Source organism: Anabrus simplex, chromosome 8, assembly GCF_040414725.1.
Source record: "Anabrus simplex isolate iqAnaSimp1 chromosome 8, ASM4041472v1, whole genome shotgun sequence".
Taxonomy (NCBI): domain Eukaryota; kingdom Metazoa; phylum Arthropoda; class Insecta; order Orthoptera; family Tettigoniidae; genus Anabrus; species Anabrus simplex.
In genome coordinates, this window is record NC_090272.1 from 241,260,007 (window position 1) to 241,277,556 (window position 17,550).

Genomic DNA, 17,550 nt, shown 5'->3' on the forward strand with positions numbered 1-17,550 from the left:
TATTCTTTGTATTTTTTCTGCCTCAGTTACATCTTCACTTTCCAACAACTATAAAGAACCTCCTTTATCCAAAAATGTAATTTCATATCCATCATCATCTTTGCCATCAGTTCTGCCAATAAAATATCTAACTCTCTTTCAGCTGCTAGCACTGGTTTTCACTTTAACTGACACTGTCCTGAGGATCACTTTCTGTCACCACAGGACATCATCATCATCATCATCATCTGGAGCATTTTCCAACCACTGGCTGGGTCTGCTTGGAACATAAGCCTCTCCATCATTTTCTGTCCATCCGCCACTTCTCTTCTCTCACTGTTGTCCATTTCCCTCCTCTTGCCTCGATGGTCTTCTTTACACGTTCCAGCCATCTGTGCCTCGGTCTTCCTCTAGGTCTCCTTCTCTTCAACTCCATTTCTAACATCTTTCTTGGTATCCTCTCTTTTCCCATTGTCTGAACATGTCTATATCACTGCAGCCTTGATTTTTCTATCTTTTTTCTTTACCATTTCCCAAACTTTCTTATTTCTTACTCTGTCCATTCTTGTTCAGACCTATTCAATACCTTTGAAACTTCATTCCCACTGCTTGTATTCTACTTTTATCTCTCTCCTTCATCACCCGTGTTTCTGATCCATGCATCAAAATTGGCACAAAATAAGTCTTGTAGATAATTCCTTTACATCTCTGTGGCACATCCCTGTTTCATATCAGTCCTTCCATACTCTTAAAGAATCCATTTGCACAGCTTCCTCTTTCATTGATTTCCATCCTGTTTCCTCTATTTTCTTCAATTACACTTTCACAGTACACTACACGACAATTAAACTCACCTAATTCTGAAATAGTTTCATCTCTACTTTCATCATCTGCACAAATTCCATTTACCATACTTTTGTGCTTATCACCCAGAATGTGACAGCGCTTGTCTCCTAAAAGAATGGTGATACTGAACTGAAAGTGACAAATTGACTGGCATTTCCCTTGTTCAGAGGTTCTAACAAATGCATGCTCAATGTCAGTCCTTTGGAGATTGATGAAAAGAAAATCATGGACATGTGTCTAAGCTGCAAGGCACCAGCATCAGGGAATGGCTGGACTAATGGGCAGTGTGTACCAGCACCTGCACCAGGCAGACAAACTTACACCAACACTCAGCCCCTGAGCTAGACAAATTAACCATATGCAGTTAAAATTCCTGGCCTGGTCAGCAATAAGAACCCCGAGCCCTATGAATCGAGGATAGATAGGATGACCTTTCAACCTAAGAGCTGGACACACAGAAGATTGAGTGAGAAAATAAATCATAACTTTCTAGAAAGGGGAATAGCACACACATCTATGACTTTGACAGCAAGACTAGCAGCGAGGTGCAATTTAAGGACAAGGAACGCAAGCCTGAACTCTAGTGGCGTGAATGTCCAAAGTTGTGCATTGGACAGATGGGTCAAAGTAAGGTACATAGAACACATCAAGCCCTCGCGGAATCTGCATTTGCCTAATAGTTCTACTCACAAGACAGGTTCACAAACATCAACACGAGCAGGGAAATTCTTCATCTTTGCCCTGAAGGTACTCTTAACACTCTAGAACAATATTAAATATTTATCCATAATATAAAGTGTTGCGACAAAGGAAGTGACTGCACAGTGTGTGTGTCATATTCATCAGCTTGCATTCGGGAGATATTGTGTTCAAACCCCACTGCCGGCAGCCGTAAAGAGGGTTTTCTGTGGTCTCCCATTTTCACACCAGGCAAATGATGGAGCTGTACCTTAACTATGGCCATGGCCTATTCCAACTCCTAGCCCTTTCCTATCCCAGATTCACCATAAGGCGTATCTGTGTTAGTGCAACGTAGAGCAAATTGTGAAAAAAAAAAACATTTCTCTCAAGAAAACAACACAGTGACAAGTCCTCTTCTTGCAAGTTATTGCCTTTTCCTCCTGCATAACAACCATTCACTATGCTCATCCACACATTCAAGTTCTTAGAGTGATTATCATATTCCTCATCAAAATTAGAACCTGTTTTAATTGAATGGCATTCGATCCTCTCTGGTTTCTTCCCAAATGATATCACTGGATTGCTTCTAAACCAGACTTACATTCACTTTTAATAAGATCTTCATACTATTGCAACACTTCAAATTTTATTTTAATTGGAAGACATACTTACCCAGGCAGAACCCAGAAAGAATCCAGGAAATTAAGTGATCGCTCTGTGGATCCACGGTAAAGTGTTGGATAATCTGGCTCCAAGATCCTAGGTTCAGACCCAGCAGATGTTGACCATTCAACATTCCATGTCTTACGATGTTGGCATATAAAATATTTCTGGTGACACATTCTGTGTAGACACTTACAAATTGTATTAAAACTTAGGCATAGATTGCCCAACACTGCCATCTGGTAGAGTATATATATAGATGTGCAGGCAGCCTAATGCCATTGAATGAAATGCCTGCACATGGTATCTGATGCCATACAATTATGTCATCATTTTAATATGTATTGGGCCTGATGGCCTGTTACGGTCTTGTATTCCATCCCCATCACTTAATTAGACATCCTCCGGGTTCATGGTCTTCCAGTTTCTATCCTTTGAACATGTATACTGCAGTCTGTTATCAACTGGACTGTAAACTCTTACAACACATCCTCATTTCTTTTATGGTCTCGCTTTGTGTTGCATGCTATTCATTTCACACGCAGTGGTACTGGAGACAACCACGGTTTATAGAGTCCATGCCCCACTTCCATCATATAGGGTTGGTCTGGCCAGAGTATTACATAGGTGCAAACAGGTGTACATTTCCACTAGAGATGGCATCATTTTACAGTTCAGTATTCCTGTCGTTCTTGTATACTTTACTATTTTGGTTCATAAGTCTAACTCTCTCTGATAAAAAAGATTATAGCACAGATAATTAAATTCACTAACTCTCTCTAAAACGTTTTCTAAACATATTTTACTTTGTATAGGATTGCTTCTTTTGAAGGCTATTATTTTGTTTAGCCTACTCATGTTGAAATTGGAAGACACATTCTGAAGATGATGATGATGATGATGATGATGATGATGATGATGATGATGATTTTTTTATGTGGGAGTGTGGGATTCCTACTCTCTAAAACCCACACACCCTTTTCCCACGATGTATTTCTCTGCCCCGGAACCGCTCTCGCATTACTTCAGGGCGGTGTCGTGCTTGTAATTTCCCAGGTTTCTTCTTCCCTTATTTCTCCTTTACTGCCGTTCATGAGCATTCAAACTCCTCTTTTTCTGATGCGGGATGCCTTCTACATATACTGCTATCTGATCCCAAGATTCTTGGTTTTGTAACATCACCTGCACAATAGTTTCTGGCGTCAATTCTCCTTGCTCGGCTTCTAAACATCATCTGCGAGTTGACCAATGATAACATACAAAAAATGTGTGAAGTATATCGTCAACATCATTGCAATAAATACACGCCGGATCACTCGCTCTACCTACTCTGTGTAGAAATTTCAGGAAGTATCTATGACCCATCAAGAGCTACGTAAAAGTTAACCTCACCTTGAGCTCATGCAACCCGATCAGCTAAACATGGTATCAGCCGCTTAGTCCATTTTCCTCAAGGATCTTCCTCCCATCTTTGCTGCCACCGTTCCATTCGTTGCTTATAAGCTAGCTCCTTAGCATGCTTCTTTCCAAGCTTCCCTTGAGTTCACCAGACTTCCTGTCTCTCTAAGGCAAGTAAATCAGTCAGTGCTACTACTGCTACAATAATAATAATAATAATAACAAACCTGGAAACTCAGGAAAAACAATGGTGTGCATAAAAAGGTGGGAAATGGATACACTTTCTTTGGCCACATGCTCCATATGAAAGACAACAGGCGGACAACGAAGATACTGACACAAGTTTGGGAGATCAAAGGCAAACCTAGATGGCAGAAAGATGTGACTGAGCAGGATGATATCAAGCCTTGATTAGAGGAAAGAAGAAAGGCTCATATCAAGTAAATGAACATGTGGACAAGAATACACCATGATGGATGGAAATCAAGGTAAATGTGGTTTTAAAAAAAGTATATAAGTGAAACTCCACAATCCTATTGCACACCTCTCTCTTGATATATATATATATTTACAATTTTCTTTGTCACACCAAAACAAATAGGTCCTATGACGACGATGGGGCAGGAAAGGGCTAGGTGTGGGAAGGAAGTGACCGTGGCCTTAGTTAAGGTACAGCCCCGCATTTGCCTCATGTGAAAATGAGAAACGACGGAAAATCATCTTCAGGGCTGCTGACAGTTGGTTTTGAACGCACTATCTCCCGAATGCAAGCTGATAGCTACGTGACCCAAACCACACGGTCACTTACATTGTCTCTTTTAATCTCCGTACTGTCCGTAGTATGTGTTAGCAGCTGCTGCTGCTGCTGCTGCTGCTGCTACTACTACTACTACTACTACTACTACTCCTGCTGCTGCTGCTGCTGCTGCTGCTGCTGCAAAATGGTCACAGATTTAAATTTGAGGGAGGGTAGTTCAGTTTAAGTTTGATAAATGTGGTGGAGGAAATGAGGCCAGAGCAATAAACTATACTGTATTGAGTTTGGTGGTAAAAACACAAGTGCAACTGCTTATAAGCAAGCAGAAAAGAGAATTTAAAATGTGTTGTAGTAGCTAGTCCCTTAAATAATCAGTCCTTATTACAGCCATTGGGTCATGATAAATTGACAGTAACATTTACTGTGTACGCCTTCAGGGGGTCAAAATAATGGAAGTAACTGCTGTGTTTATGCTAGCAACCTGCACATGTAATAAACTTGTTCGATATGCAAGTCTGTTGAAGAATAAATATGCTACCTGTACAGGGTGAAAGAATGCAGCCACGTCACTGTTAATGTGTACCAGTGCTTAATTTCAGCCGGAATGGTGTTCCGGGATCTCCCAGAGAATTTTTTTTGCACAGTGTTTTTCAGGGGATAGCTTATTCAATAGTTACTGGAACATGTATGTTTCCATATGTTTAATACAGTTTTATCACAAGTTTTCAAATATTGAAACTTGCGACTTTTAGGGGGTTGAAAAGGGGGCAAAATATTTGGGTGTGTGTTCCGGCACCTAAAACTTTAGATATTAAACACTGATGTGTACCATTCCTGTGTGTAGAGGAGGAAGAGGATTTCCAGTGGATAACAGCGTTGTAGCCCAGAACCAGCCCGAAGGCTGTGTATTGTTATTAAAAGTAGAAGTCTTGACGACATAAGTTTTGTACTGATTTGCTGTCTGCTGTTTTATGTCTTGAATGTGGCACTGTAGTTGCTTCTCTCTTCACCAGTTTCAATTGCTTCTTATATAAAATATATTGTGTGAACTTGTACAATAATTTTCTTTCTTTTTTTCTTTTCCTTTTATTATTTTTTGCATTATTTTATTTGGTTTTCTCTTAGGTATTTCAAATGTTAAAAGTCGAGAAAGTCTAGTGATGACTTACACTGATTTGGCTGAAGATCCATTTAGTTCTGCTCCTTTCAGTTTACCTGGTAAGTGACATTCACTAACTTTCAGCAAACAATTGTAGTTTTATTTAGGTAATTTGCTTGTTTGTAAGATTAATCTCAAAGGCAATATCTGCACTTCCAAGATTATATAAAATACTGTAGCTAACAAGAGCAGAATATAATTATTATATAGGGGTTTAGTAACGATGTAAAGGAGAGGACCAATAACTCTGGTAAGACCTCAGTTATTAGGATATGGTTGCAGTGTATGGGACCTGCACCAGGATTACTTGATACGAGAACTGAAAAAGATCCAGAGGAAAGCAGCACAATTTCTTATGGACAAAAGAGTAGTGTTGCAAAAATTTTGCGAACTTTGAACTGGGAAGACTTGGGAGTAAGGAGACGAGCTGCTCGAGTAAGTGGCATATTCCAAGCGGTCAGTGGAGAAATGGTGTGGAATGACGTTACTAGACAGTTAAGCTTGAGTGGAGCTTTTAAAGTTAGGGAAGATCATAATGTGAAGATAAGGTTGGAATTCAAGAAGATAAATCGGTGCAAATATTTGTTTATAGGAAGACAGTGGAATAATTTATTCAGGGAAGTGTTGATAACATTTCCAAGTTGTTTGAAATTCTTTAAGAAAGGACTAGGTAAATAATTAATGAACAAAAAAGTTAAAGCAGTGGACCATGTAAAAACATGTTGAATGAGTATATTACACCTTAGGAAAGAAAATGCCTCCATGGCTCAGACGGCAGCGCGTCGGCCTCTCACCGCTGGATACCGTGGTTCAAATCCTAGTCACTCCATGTGAGATTTGTGCTGGACAAAGCGGAGGCGGGACAGGTTTTTCTCCGGGTACTCCGGTTTTCCCTGTCATCTTTCATTCCAGCAACTCTCTCCATTGTCATTTCATAGCATCTATCACTCATTAATATAAATCACTTTGGGAGTGGCGACCCCATCGTAATAACAGCCTATATATGATTCATTCATTACATCCCTGACCTGGTCAAAGACTGGAAAACAGGTTGTAGGTTTCCAGGAAAGAAAATATCATACAAATCCTGAATTTTCAGTTAAACCTTCATCAGTGGAGGATGGAGTAAGTAGGGTAACATATTTGTGGAATCCTAGACACACTTACAGGTTAAGGAGGGATGTAGGAAAGTTATCTGATGTGGAGGCAAGTTAAACATCTGCTGATACTTGGATAAAAATATTTAGTTTTTCATTTTTATTTCAAGGTTGTCTGAGTGACCTTCAGCTTTGAATATCTAAAAAGATGCATGTTCATTTTCTTAGAAAAAATAATCTTGTTCAGTTAAATGCACTCTCTCTTCTAGGTAACAGCTTAGGCTTGTAGACCATCGTCCAAGTGGGTTCCTAGCTACAGAGTGATCAGATATTCTTTATTCCGGCACATGTGGGGTTTGTCCTATGGGCAAGCTTCCCACTTGTTTGCCACGCGCATGCCAGCACATGTTTTGTGTTCTGACCCTGGCCTTGTTTTGTGCACACGCTCGCATCCCTACTAGCTGACCTTGTACACGTGTTCGATGTCGCTGTTTTCTCAATTGTGTGCCTGTGTTTTATTCATTTCTTAATTCTGTAATTAGTCGTAAAGGTGTCTGTGTATAATTCATGTGTAATAACTTGGTCAGGTCGTAACGTTCAGAGACAGTTTCAAGAAAGATTCCTGGGTGTAGAAGTTTCAAAACAGTTCATAATCTTCATAATAAATTTCATTAAACTGGAAGTATCCAGCCTAAGAAACCAAAAAAGGAAACCGTAGGTTTCCCAGCCATGAAAAATGACATTGGTCCTCGTTTGGAAAATTCTCCTAAACATTTAGTTCATTTTTCACAGCAAGTGAGAATTTCATATGGGTCTGCAAAAGGCTACTAAATTATTACACTTAAGACAGTATAAAATAACTGTGGTACACACCCTTCAACCAGGTGACCCTGCATGTAGGTGCTCAGTTTGTGAATGGAGTCAGTGGACAGATAGACCCCTGGACAAGGTATGGTTCCACCTCCATGGTTGTGTGTGTACACAAAACAATTGTTACTGGAGTGCTCTGACTTTGTACATGAAGTGCGCCTCCATGATGCAAAACTCAGTGTGCGGTGTGCCATCACAGGTGAAAGCATCATTGAACTAAATATTTTTAGAATATGGTTGATTCTCTTACTTTTGTGAATGTCTTACTCACCCCCTGTTTTAGAGAACTAACCAACATGAACACGATTTTACATTTTTTCAACAAGACTCTGCCTCTGCTCACACTGCCAATAATTCCTTACGAGCGATTCACAAAATCTTTCAACAGAACAGAGTTATTACAGAAGTAAGAATTTGTGGCCCCCTCAGTACCCCAATTTATGTACCTACAATTATTAACTCTGGGATAAATTTTAAAGTGTGGTGTACAAGATGAACCTGCACATCATACAAGAACTGAAACATAATATTCGTCAGGAAATTGCTGAGGTCCCTCAAGGCGAACTCCGGCGATGATGAATAATTTCGTAACAAAATGCCAAGAATGTGTTGAGAATGAAGGCAGGTACTTTCAACACCACCTTTCATAATTTGTTAAGTAATGAACTTCTTAAAAAATGTTGTGTTACTGTTGTATGGTTTGTCTTCCCTCTACTGACCTCAACCCACCCGTGGCAAACGAGCGCACATCCGCCCATAGTAAAAACACCTAGCGCTGGAGGAGAGCATATTTGATCACCCTCTAGTCTTCTTTATTTTTGTTGCTAGTGGTTTAATGTCCTACTAACACCTCCAGGTTGTTGTTATGATGGGAAGAAGGTAGCAGCCATGGCTTTACCTAGTATGAAAATGGGAAACTACAGAAAACCTTAAAGACTGTCGCACAAACTCACAGATACACTTCCCATTCCACACAGCCAACTCACTCAAGAAAGCAAAAGATTCGTGTGACCTTGAAATGAAATGCACAGTAATATTTTAAGCTTCCCGTATAAAATCTTGGTGAGCATTGGTGGAACATACTGTACATTTTGTAGCCCAGCAGATGTGTCCTGATAGTAATATGGTGTAACAGCTAACACCAACATCTGCCGTAAGTCTTGTAGGTTGTAGGTTTTATGCTTCAGTTGTGTTTATGGTGGTTTATATGGTTTGCAAGTCAGATGTGACAGTGGCAAAAGGGGGCCATCATGTTCTGGCACTTTGATGGACACTAGGTGAATGTTTCAGAGAGTGATCAAGGACCATCTCAAATGAGACTGGTATAGCAGGCTTGTTGTGCATACCTTGTAGGTGCAATCGGGTTTCAAACCCAGCTTAACCTTTGTCGTACAATAACAGTCCACTGATGGATGTATTATCAGCCAGCTCCATGCACCCATCCAGATGAAATTTCTATTGCTGGTGACATAATTTGGCCCCTCCTACTAAAATTTGTAACTTATAGAAATTAGGGATTTTGAATTAACAACATCTCAAGAAGTTAGTAAAATAACCACCTAATTGATACTTTATTGACTCAGGCAAAATTGAATATAAATTAGCACTTGCAGGACATGTTTCGACCATTTAGTGGTCCTCTTCAGCTGTATAAAGAAAGAATTGAGAAGAAGAAACATTAGGACAATAAGCACAAATAATAAAAGTTCTTTGGAGATTCCTTTGTTAAAAAATGGAGGGGCATCAGAACAGGACATCTTGCCTCTCGTTCTTGTTCGGAAAAGATTTTTATTCTGCGCTGTCTAGAGGGTTTGTCTTTGAGCGCGACCTGGTGAAGTAACGATGTGACACAGTCTGACAGTTCATGCAAAGCTCTGGAGAGAAGGGAAGTAGAGTTTTGTCGTCATCTAAAATATCATATGAGGGAGGAGGGAGATTGGGTTGTGCTTCTGCGATGTCGTGTTTTATTGTATCTCTTGTCCGTCTTGTCTGTTTTATGTCTACCCATTCCTAGTATTTACTAATGTTCTCGTATAAGATGTTTTTTGCTCGTTGTTTTCGTTAAGATTCCCTTCACCGTTTTCTAAGTTATCAAGAACGATATGGATGTTTTCAAGGTTGTTCATCAGATTTCCTGTATTTATCATACAGATAATTTGAAGGTCCTGTCTAATATTGGTGAATTTGTGGTTGGACAACTTGTTAACAACATCTAGCAAAGACTGTGTTATTCTACGTGGGATGGGGAACTAATTTATGTAACTATGACTAGAAGGTATTATAAATGCTGTAGCAGTTTATTTATTAGACTGGAATTTTAATTATGACATTATGCACATAGGAAAGCAATTGAAATGACATGAATTCACCCATTAGATATGGAGCACACATACGTAATATGGCAATATTCGTTCCAAGTTCAGCCTAGGTCAGCTACAGGAAAGAAATCATGTTGCAATGAGCATACACATATCACACTGCAGAGGTGATGACAGTACAAGGAAGTTCTGAGTTATTTTGTTCTTATCAAATGATACACATCTTTCAAATAAACTTAAGGTTTCACAAACTAGCATGTGAAAACTTATATCTTAACACTTCATTTTTATGTGGTAGATATTGAAAAAAGGGTACATGCATATTTCTAAACCACATTTCATTTTACTACCTTCTCCTTCTCAAAGTACGCTTGGCATCTGCAAGATGTACCCTTCACAGGTACAGTTTGCGTCAAGGCGAGTACTTGGTCTGCCATGATTATTCATTTCTTGAGCAGCATATATTAGATTTCTAGCAAGTAATTCAAGAAACTCTTTGCAAGACATCTTGCCCCCACAGCACTATAAATAATGGAGGCACTCAAAAATAATGATCAGCAGGTGGAAAAATAATTGTTGGTCCACTTCTACCTTCGGGAGGAAATACCATAACTAATGAGCATACCCTTGTCAATATAGCCCATATAGATTTGTAGCTCTCAACATTGAGATGTCCATTGCCATTGTCGTCCACTGACTGCTTTATTCCTTCATATTCTTCTGTGCATTGCATTGATTCATTCAGCAGTAACAGAATGAGTAAATACTTTTCATAGGCCAGAATTCATGGTGAACAACGTAGTCAATATTTCGATCACTTGTCATTTTCAAGGAGTGATGCTATTAGTTACAGAAAAGCTTGTTATTTAAAGTCAACCTAATCAATACTTGTTTTACTTGGGATGAGTTACAATTGGTCAGTACATGTTTCGACTTGGTTCAAGCCATCCATCAGCTCACAAATAATTAATGGTAAAGAATTATTTTCTTATGAACTGAAAGACATACATTAAAACATTTGAAGCTTCATGACGATCTTTAAAATTAATGTCTTTTGGAAAAAGTAATATATCATGTAAAAAAAATTAAAATATTTGACCCTTCTTAAGAATTCCTAAAATGAATGTCTCTTAAAAAAGAATGTCATGTTAAAAATACTGCACATAAATTTGGCGATAAGTGCATGAATCCTGTGTTGCATCGTAAGCACTTACTTGATTAATTTTTGCAAAGGGAGGTGTGAATTTTCATGTGGTGTGATGTTAAGGAGTGTGTGTTATTCAAGGGAATAGGGCTGAAACATATTAAAACCAATGCACATCTTAGGAAATAGTTAAAAATGAGTGCTTCTTGATGAAGAGAACGTTCTGTTTGAAAACACTGTGCTTTGTTGAATGTGAACAGCATAAAAACTTTTGAAAGAACATAGGTCTTGGATTGATTAAATCCTTCAAATATAAGTGAAAATCTCGAAATGCTGAGACTTTTTTGTAGAGGATTCTATGCTCTACATTTCGTACGCTTACACTTGGGGTCTATCGTTGATGGTTCACGCAGCGTAAGCCAAGAAAGCAAGTGACTTACCGACCGACATTTTTGTCTCTTTCTAAGTATTTACTGTATATCGGATCACATTTACATAATAATTTTTTAGTGGTTATAGACCATGTTAACACACTACTGCTATGAAGCCAAGCTCTGCAGCTGTGCTGAGAGTTGTTTTCAGTGGTTCATTAGCCTACGTGAACAGTGTTCGTGTTGTCAGTATCTGAAGTAGAACCACTGTACTGATTAAAATGCAGTCAACATATTATGGAAACGTGTGTGGTGCTATAAATTGTCGGTACGCAAAAGCACTCCTGTAGGACAAAATTACGGCACCTCGAGTCTCAGAAAACCGTAAATGTTGTTAGTGAGACGTAACACAAATAACATTATTATTATTTTGCATATTATAAAGACAATAACGACAACAACCATCATAGCCAGTTAGTTTGCTACTGTGATGGCATAACAATACTTCCTCGTCAGCAATGCTTGGGTATTGAAACACTTTGTAATAAACTCTTAATATCTCCATTATTACAGCTCGTACGATAAAAAGGTGTCAGATATAAATGACTGAATGAAAATCATATTTTCTATAATTATTGTTATGTGCTAATAGCCGGGTTGAGTAGCAACTCAAATGGTAGATCGCTGGCCTTCTTAGCCCAACTTGGCAGGTTCGATCCTGTCTCAGTCCGGTGGTGAAGGTGCTCAAAATCATAGTTAGTGGGACGTAAAATCCAATAACATTAACATTATTATGTGCTAATAACTTATATTTCTGAATATATTTCGAAGCTCGTGAAATAATACAGTATCCGTGATCCGATATACAGTAAATACGAAGAAAGAGACAAACATGTTGTGCGAGAAGAGACCTGTTACTGGATCTCGGTTATTTCAAAAGGGGGCCTCACACATCCCAGTCATGAGTGGTTAAAAAATATAGCCCAGTTCGAAATTTCATTTGGTGTGTTTTACGGTAAGACTGTATCCAGATGCAAAAATGTGAAAACTTTTATTTCTATTATTAAGTCAAAATTTCCAGTATTCCATGACAAAATAATTTGTCTCTACGTAAGGACCAGGACATTTATTAGGATATGGCATTTTAATGCAAAGAGTAAGGAGCTAGCACTGAGAAAATATGCCAATAAGAAGGCCAAGCTTTGGGCTGGTTCATCAAGTAAGTCTCCTGACACGTACATTTTAATAATTTAATATAATTCCATAAAGATGTCAATATGGTGCATATTTTCCTATGCCATTTGATCTAAATATTTACTTCATCAGGAAATAAATTAATTATTTTGAGTTGCATGGCAATATTTTATTTCTTATCGTAATATATGTCGTGTATTTGATAGTTGATGTTCTACCTGCTCAGCATGTGACGAAATTTAAGGCATTTTCACGTTTTTAATTTTTTTTTTTTTTTTTTTTTGCTAGGGGCTTTACGTTGCACCGACACAGATAGGTCTTATGGCGACGATGGGATAGGAAAGGCCTAGGAGTTGGAAGGAAGCGGCTGTGGCCTTAATTAAGGTACAGCCCCAGCATTTGCCTGGTGTGAAAATGGGAAACCACGGAAAACCATTTTCAGGGCTGCCGATAGTGGGATTCGAACCTACTATCTCCCGGATGCAAGCTCACAGCCGCGCACCTCTACGCGCACGGCCAACTCGCCCGGTCGTTTTTAAATCTATTGGAAGTGCCGTTACTTATCGAATCGGACTAAACCAGACTATCATTTGATGAAAGATTGAGAAGATGTTTCACAGGCACGAGAACTCACAGGCTTGCTGTACTGCGACTGTGTACCTTACTCGCTATCGTTCATACCGCGTGACGTCAGAGCGCTCCAGCCAATGGAAGCTTCAACCGCCGGAGTAGCCTACCTTATATTCTAGTTACCTTGGGTGAAGACATTGCCACTGGTGCCTTCATTGTCTCTTTCAAGTTGTCAGTGTTACCAGACAAAATAAAGGTAACAACTTATCGTTGCGATATGAGGCCTTACATCCCGCCTCCTATGCGATGCTATCAATGCCCAAGATTCAGACATATGGTATCTCATTGTTCGAATCAGACTGTGTGCAGTACATGTGGAAGAGTAGCTCATGGCACGGAGGAGTGCAGAACTCCGTACAGGTGCACTAACTGCCCTGGTTTTTTATTCTCCTCGAGATCGGAACTGTCTGACATATCTGGGTGAGAAGAAGATCCAGAAGACCCTGGATGGTCTTTTCTACCAGGAAGCGCACCGTAAGTTTAATTCCATGAATAAACCTGCCAGTACACTAGACTACAGCATGATAGCTCAGAGTCTCTAAGGTTCATCATTCACGACATCGTTACCCATGAAGATCGCTGTGCCCAAGGCGACTGTTGCTCCTGAGAGCAAAGTCAAAAACAGTGAAAGCTCGAGGGGGGACCACCCAACCTTCGACCAACAAGAAGTGTGTGCCGGCTGGCAGTCCCAAGCCGGCACAGCTGGGGGAAGGCTAAGTCTCCCCCCCCTCTCAGAGGTCGGCGAAAGCCAGGCCCAAGCCGGAGGTAGCATCGTTGACCAGGGCTGAGAAATTATCCCCCAGCCTGTCTAAACACGAAAAGAAGGCGGAGAAGAGGAGCACCCTTATCGGGCGCTCCCGCACTTCTCCTGCGAAGGGGAAAACGTGAATCTGCGCGAGCAGGTACGCCTATTCCGAAACTAGTGCGCTCCCTTCTTAGGGGAACTTCCCGCCCCCAGAAAGCGTCGAAGTTCTGGGTGTCAGTCCCGCCGTCTGCTGATGACAGGATGAACGTCGTGCTGTCATCTACAGCTACGGATCTAGATGTTGATATTGATAGCATTTAGGTTTAAGAGCACCTTGTCCTTCATTACCTAACCCTCTCTCTGTTATAGTCCACAATATGGCACTGTTACAGTGGAATTGTAAAGGTTATGACAGGCATCTTGCTGAGCTGCGTCAGCTCATTAGTGAGTTTGCGGCGTGTATAGTCTGTATTCAGGAGACAAACTTCGGACCAGGTCATCATACGGTCATGAGAAATTTCAGACTATACTGAACAGAATGATATTATGCTCACCAGGCGTCTGGTGGCGTGGGTATTTTTGTTCATTCTGATACCTATAGCGAAGAGGTTCCTCTAAGGACCCCACTGGAAGCAGTTGTGGTGCAGGTACCGCTGCCTCTCATAGCAACAGTGTGTAACGTTTATTTTCCACCAGACCAGCCTCTTAACATAAATGATGTCACTGATTTTATACATCAGCTTCCACCTCCCTTCCTCTTGTTGGGCGATTTTAACGCCCGTCACCCCCTATGCGGCTCTGAGATGCCTTGCCCTCGGGAGAGAGAGCTGGAAACATTATTAACAGAGCTGGATTTATGCATTTTGAACACAGGGGAACCAACTCTTTAGTGTACGTTACGGCACATATTCTCGCATAGACTTAAGTCTATGCAGCCGAACGTTGGTTCCGCTGTTTCGGTGGAATACACATGATGATCTCTGTGCCAGTGACCATTTTCCCATTATCCTTACTTTGTTGAAACAAAAATCCATCGAGGTGGCTCCTCGATGGATTCTTAAACGTGCTGATTGGCCAAAGTTCACACCACTAGCTGTCTTTAACAACAAGACCAGACGGACCGTAGACAACGAAATAACTTACACAACACAAGTTATTCTTGCTGCAGCTGAGGAGTCCATTCCCTCCTATTCAGCGACTCCTCGCCGAAAACTTGTTCCTTGGTGGAACGAAGAAATTGCAGCAGCTATTAAAGAACGCCGTCACGCTCATAAACGCTATCGTAAGCTGCCTACTGTGGCCATTCGTAACATTTTAAAAACTCTGCGCTAAGGCGCGAGTTCTTATTCAACAAAGTAAGAAAGCTTTGTGAGAGAGATATGTGTCGTCTATGACGTCACATATTCCATCATCTCAAGTGTGGACTAACATCGAAGTATTTCGGGTATCCAAGGATCATCTTCTGTACCGGTAATTTCCATTGCAGGCAGATACGTATATTTGTTCTCCAGTGTTTTCTGAGCAGTTCATAAAGGAACTTCCGTTTTAAATACGGACAGCAACAATGGACATTGTATTCCGTACGAGACTTTATGGCAGGCATGTCATATTTAAAGTTATATTTCAATTTTAACATTGAAGGCAACAAAAATAGTTTTTGCAAGAAGTGAAGTCAGTTTGTGTAAATAATGTGTATATATTTATATTTTTTCCGTTTCTGAAATAGTCCTTAAAAAGGCATTGGGTTCTTCAATTTTTTTCAATTTCTGAACAATGAGTTTTGTGTTCTACCACGTGATTTTATGGCTGATGAAGTCTCAAATAGAGACAAAACAGGTCCCTAAATATATTCAATAGTTTTTTAATTAAATAGCTTTTCATTTGTAAAGTGATGTGCATTGTTTTGGTGGACCAAAACCTAACGTTCTTTCTTACTTTTAACTGTATCAATACGGATCTATACAATGAAGTTCGTAAATTGTACTAATGAAGCCAACCAGGCCAAGAAAGTTTTAAATAAGTTTATGAATCTCAAAATTAGAATAGCAAAAATTTCAAAAGCAGTAGCATTTTTAAAAGAATGTCTAGTAAGCAAAGTAATTCCCAAATTCTTAAAACCTTCCCAAAGAAAAAAAATATATCAATTCAGTTTCACCTTTCGATTCAAATCAAGGTCAACCACTTGTGGTTAAGGAAAGAGATTAAATTTCTTTACAGAAAGAAATCCTTTTTACATGAAAAGTTGTATTTAGCTAATCTTGAGGCCCCCTTATGGCTGGTCCCACTAGAATGGAATTCATACCAATGTCATGTTGCAAATAAAATGGAATGCATCTTAAGTAAGAAACAAGCCACATTGGACAAGAAATCAGATAATTTAAGAGGGGCGAATTGTGATACGAGGCTCTTACCAATAACATTAATAATAGAAAATCCAGAGTAAATCATTTAACGGTTCAAGACAAGTTAAGTTCAGTCAGTTTGGTGAAAAACCTTTCTAAAATCCATTTCACAGACCAAAAATTAGGCACTCTTAATAGAGGACCTAAATTTGATTGGCCAAGTTTTAACAGAGATGATGATATCATTACAACTATCGCCGAAGCAGAATCTAATATCCAAAAACTCCCTGTAGATTCTCAAGATGATCTTAGGTACAAAATAAAGAAAAGACTCCCTCAGTTAGTCGGCTTAAAACCAATTTTCCATTTGACAAGGTTACATGTAACAAGGATCTTTGGAATAAAATAAAAGACAAAGACGTTATCGTGACTAAGGCAGATAAAGGTAATTGCAGGTCATATTGGATAAAAAAGATTACATTGAAAAACAGAAAAGCTTTTCTCTGACGAGTCATTTTCCAGAGTCAATAAAGACCCCACAGCTAGGAAACAAAATAGTTTAAAATCTTTATTGAAAAATTCTGCTTTCATCCTCAATGAAGGCGCAATTCAGAAGATGATAAATATGAACCCCAGGTTACCTACAGCTAGAGCGTTGGCTGAAATCCATAAAGTGGGAGTACCTGTTAGACCTATCATTAACTGCAAGAACAGTCCAACATATAAAATCTCAACATTTATACACAGGTTTCTTTCTAACAACTATAAGTTTGATAAGAAATTTGGTAGATTTTTGTAAAGTTTAGAAGGTTTCAAGCATCTGTCCCATCATTACTTATGTTCATTTGACATAACTAATAAACAATTGATATTATTAGAACGAATTTAACCAGGCAAGGTCGTCTAGGGAAGTTAGATATTGAACAATTCATGAAAATTGTTGAGTTCGTCACAAAAAACAACTATTTTACCTTCAACACCACCATTTATAGTCAAGAGGTATTACCAATTGCAGCACCTGCCTCAGGTATATTAGCCAATATTTATTTAGACCATATACAACACCGTAAAATAATAGGACATATTCCAAGTTTGGATTTTTGGACACAATTTGTGGACGATACCTTTGCAATAATTGATAAGCGTTATAACAATAGTAACAATATCTTAAAATTTTTAAATTCATTAGATGAAAGAATAAAATTCACACTTGAAAACAAGAAGGACAATGCGTTGAATTTTTTGGATGTAACCGTTAAAGAGAGAACCTGGCAAGTTCTCTTATAAATTATACAGAAAGGATACGTTTACTCCAGTGACCATTAAAAAGGTTTCTTTACATCCTGGGAGTCATAA

General features: G+C 39.2%; 1 protein-coding gene across 1 annotated transcript in view; it reads left to right on the forward strand.

Annotated features, from left to right (window-relative positions):
• Positions 1-17,550, forward strand: part of Nak (Numb-associated kinase) — a 330,611-nt gene that overhangs the window by 222,293 nt on the left and 90,768 nt on the right. The window contains exon 12 of the mRNA XM_067152785.2: positions 5,450-5,542. Coding sequence (XP_067008886.2) covers positions 5,450-5,542 — 93 coding nt within the window. The remainder of the gene's footprint in view (positions 1-5,449; positions 5,543-17,550) is intronic.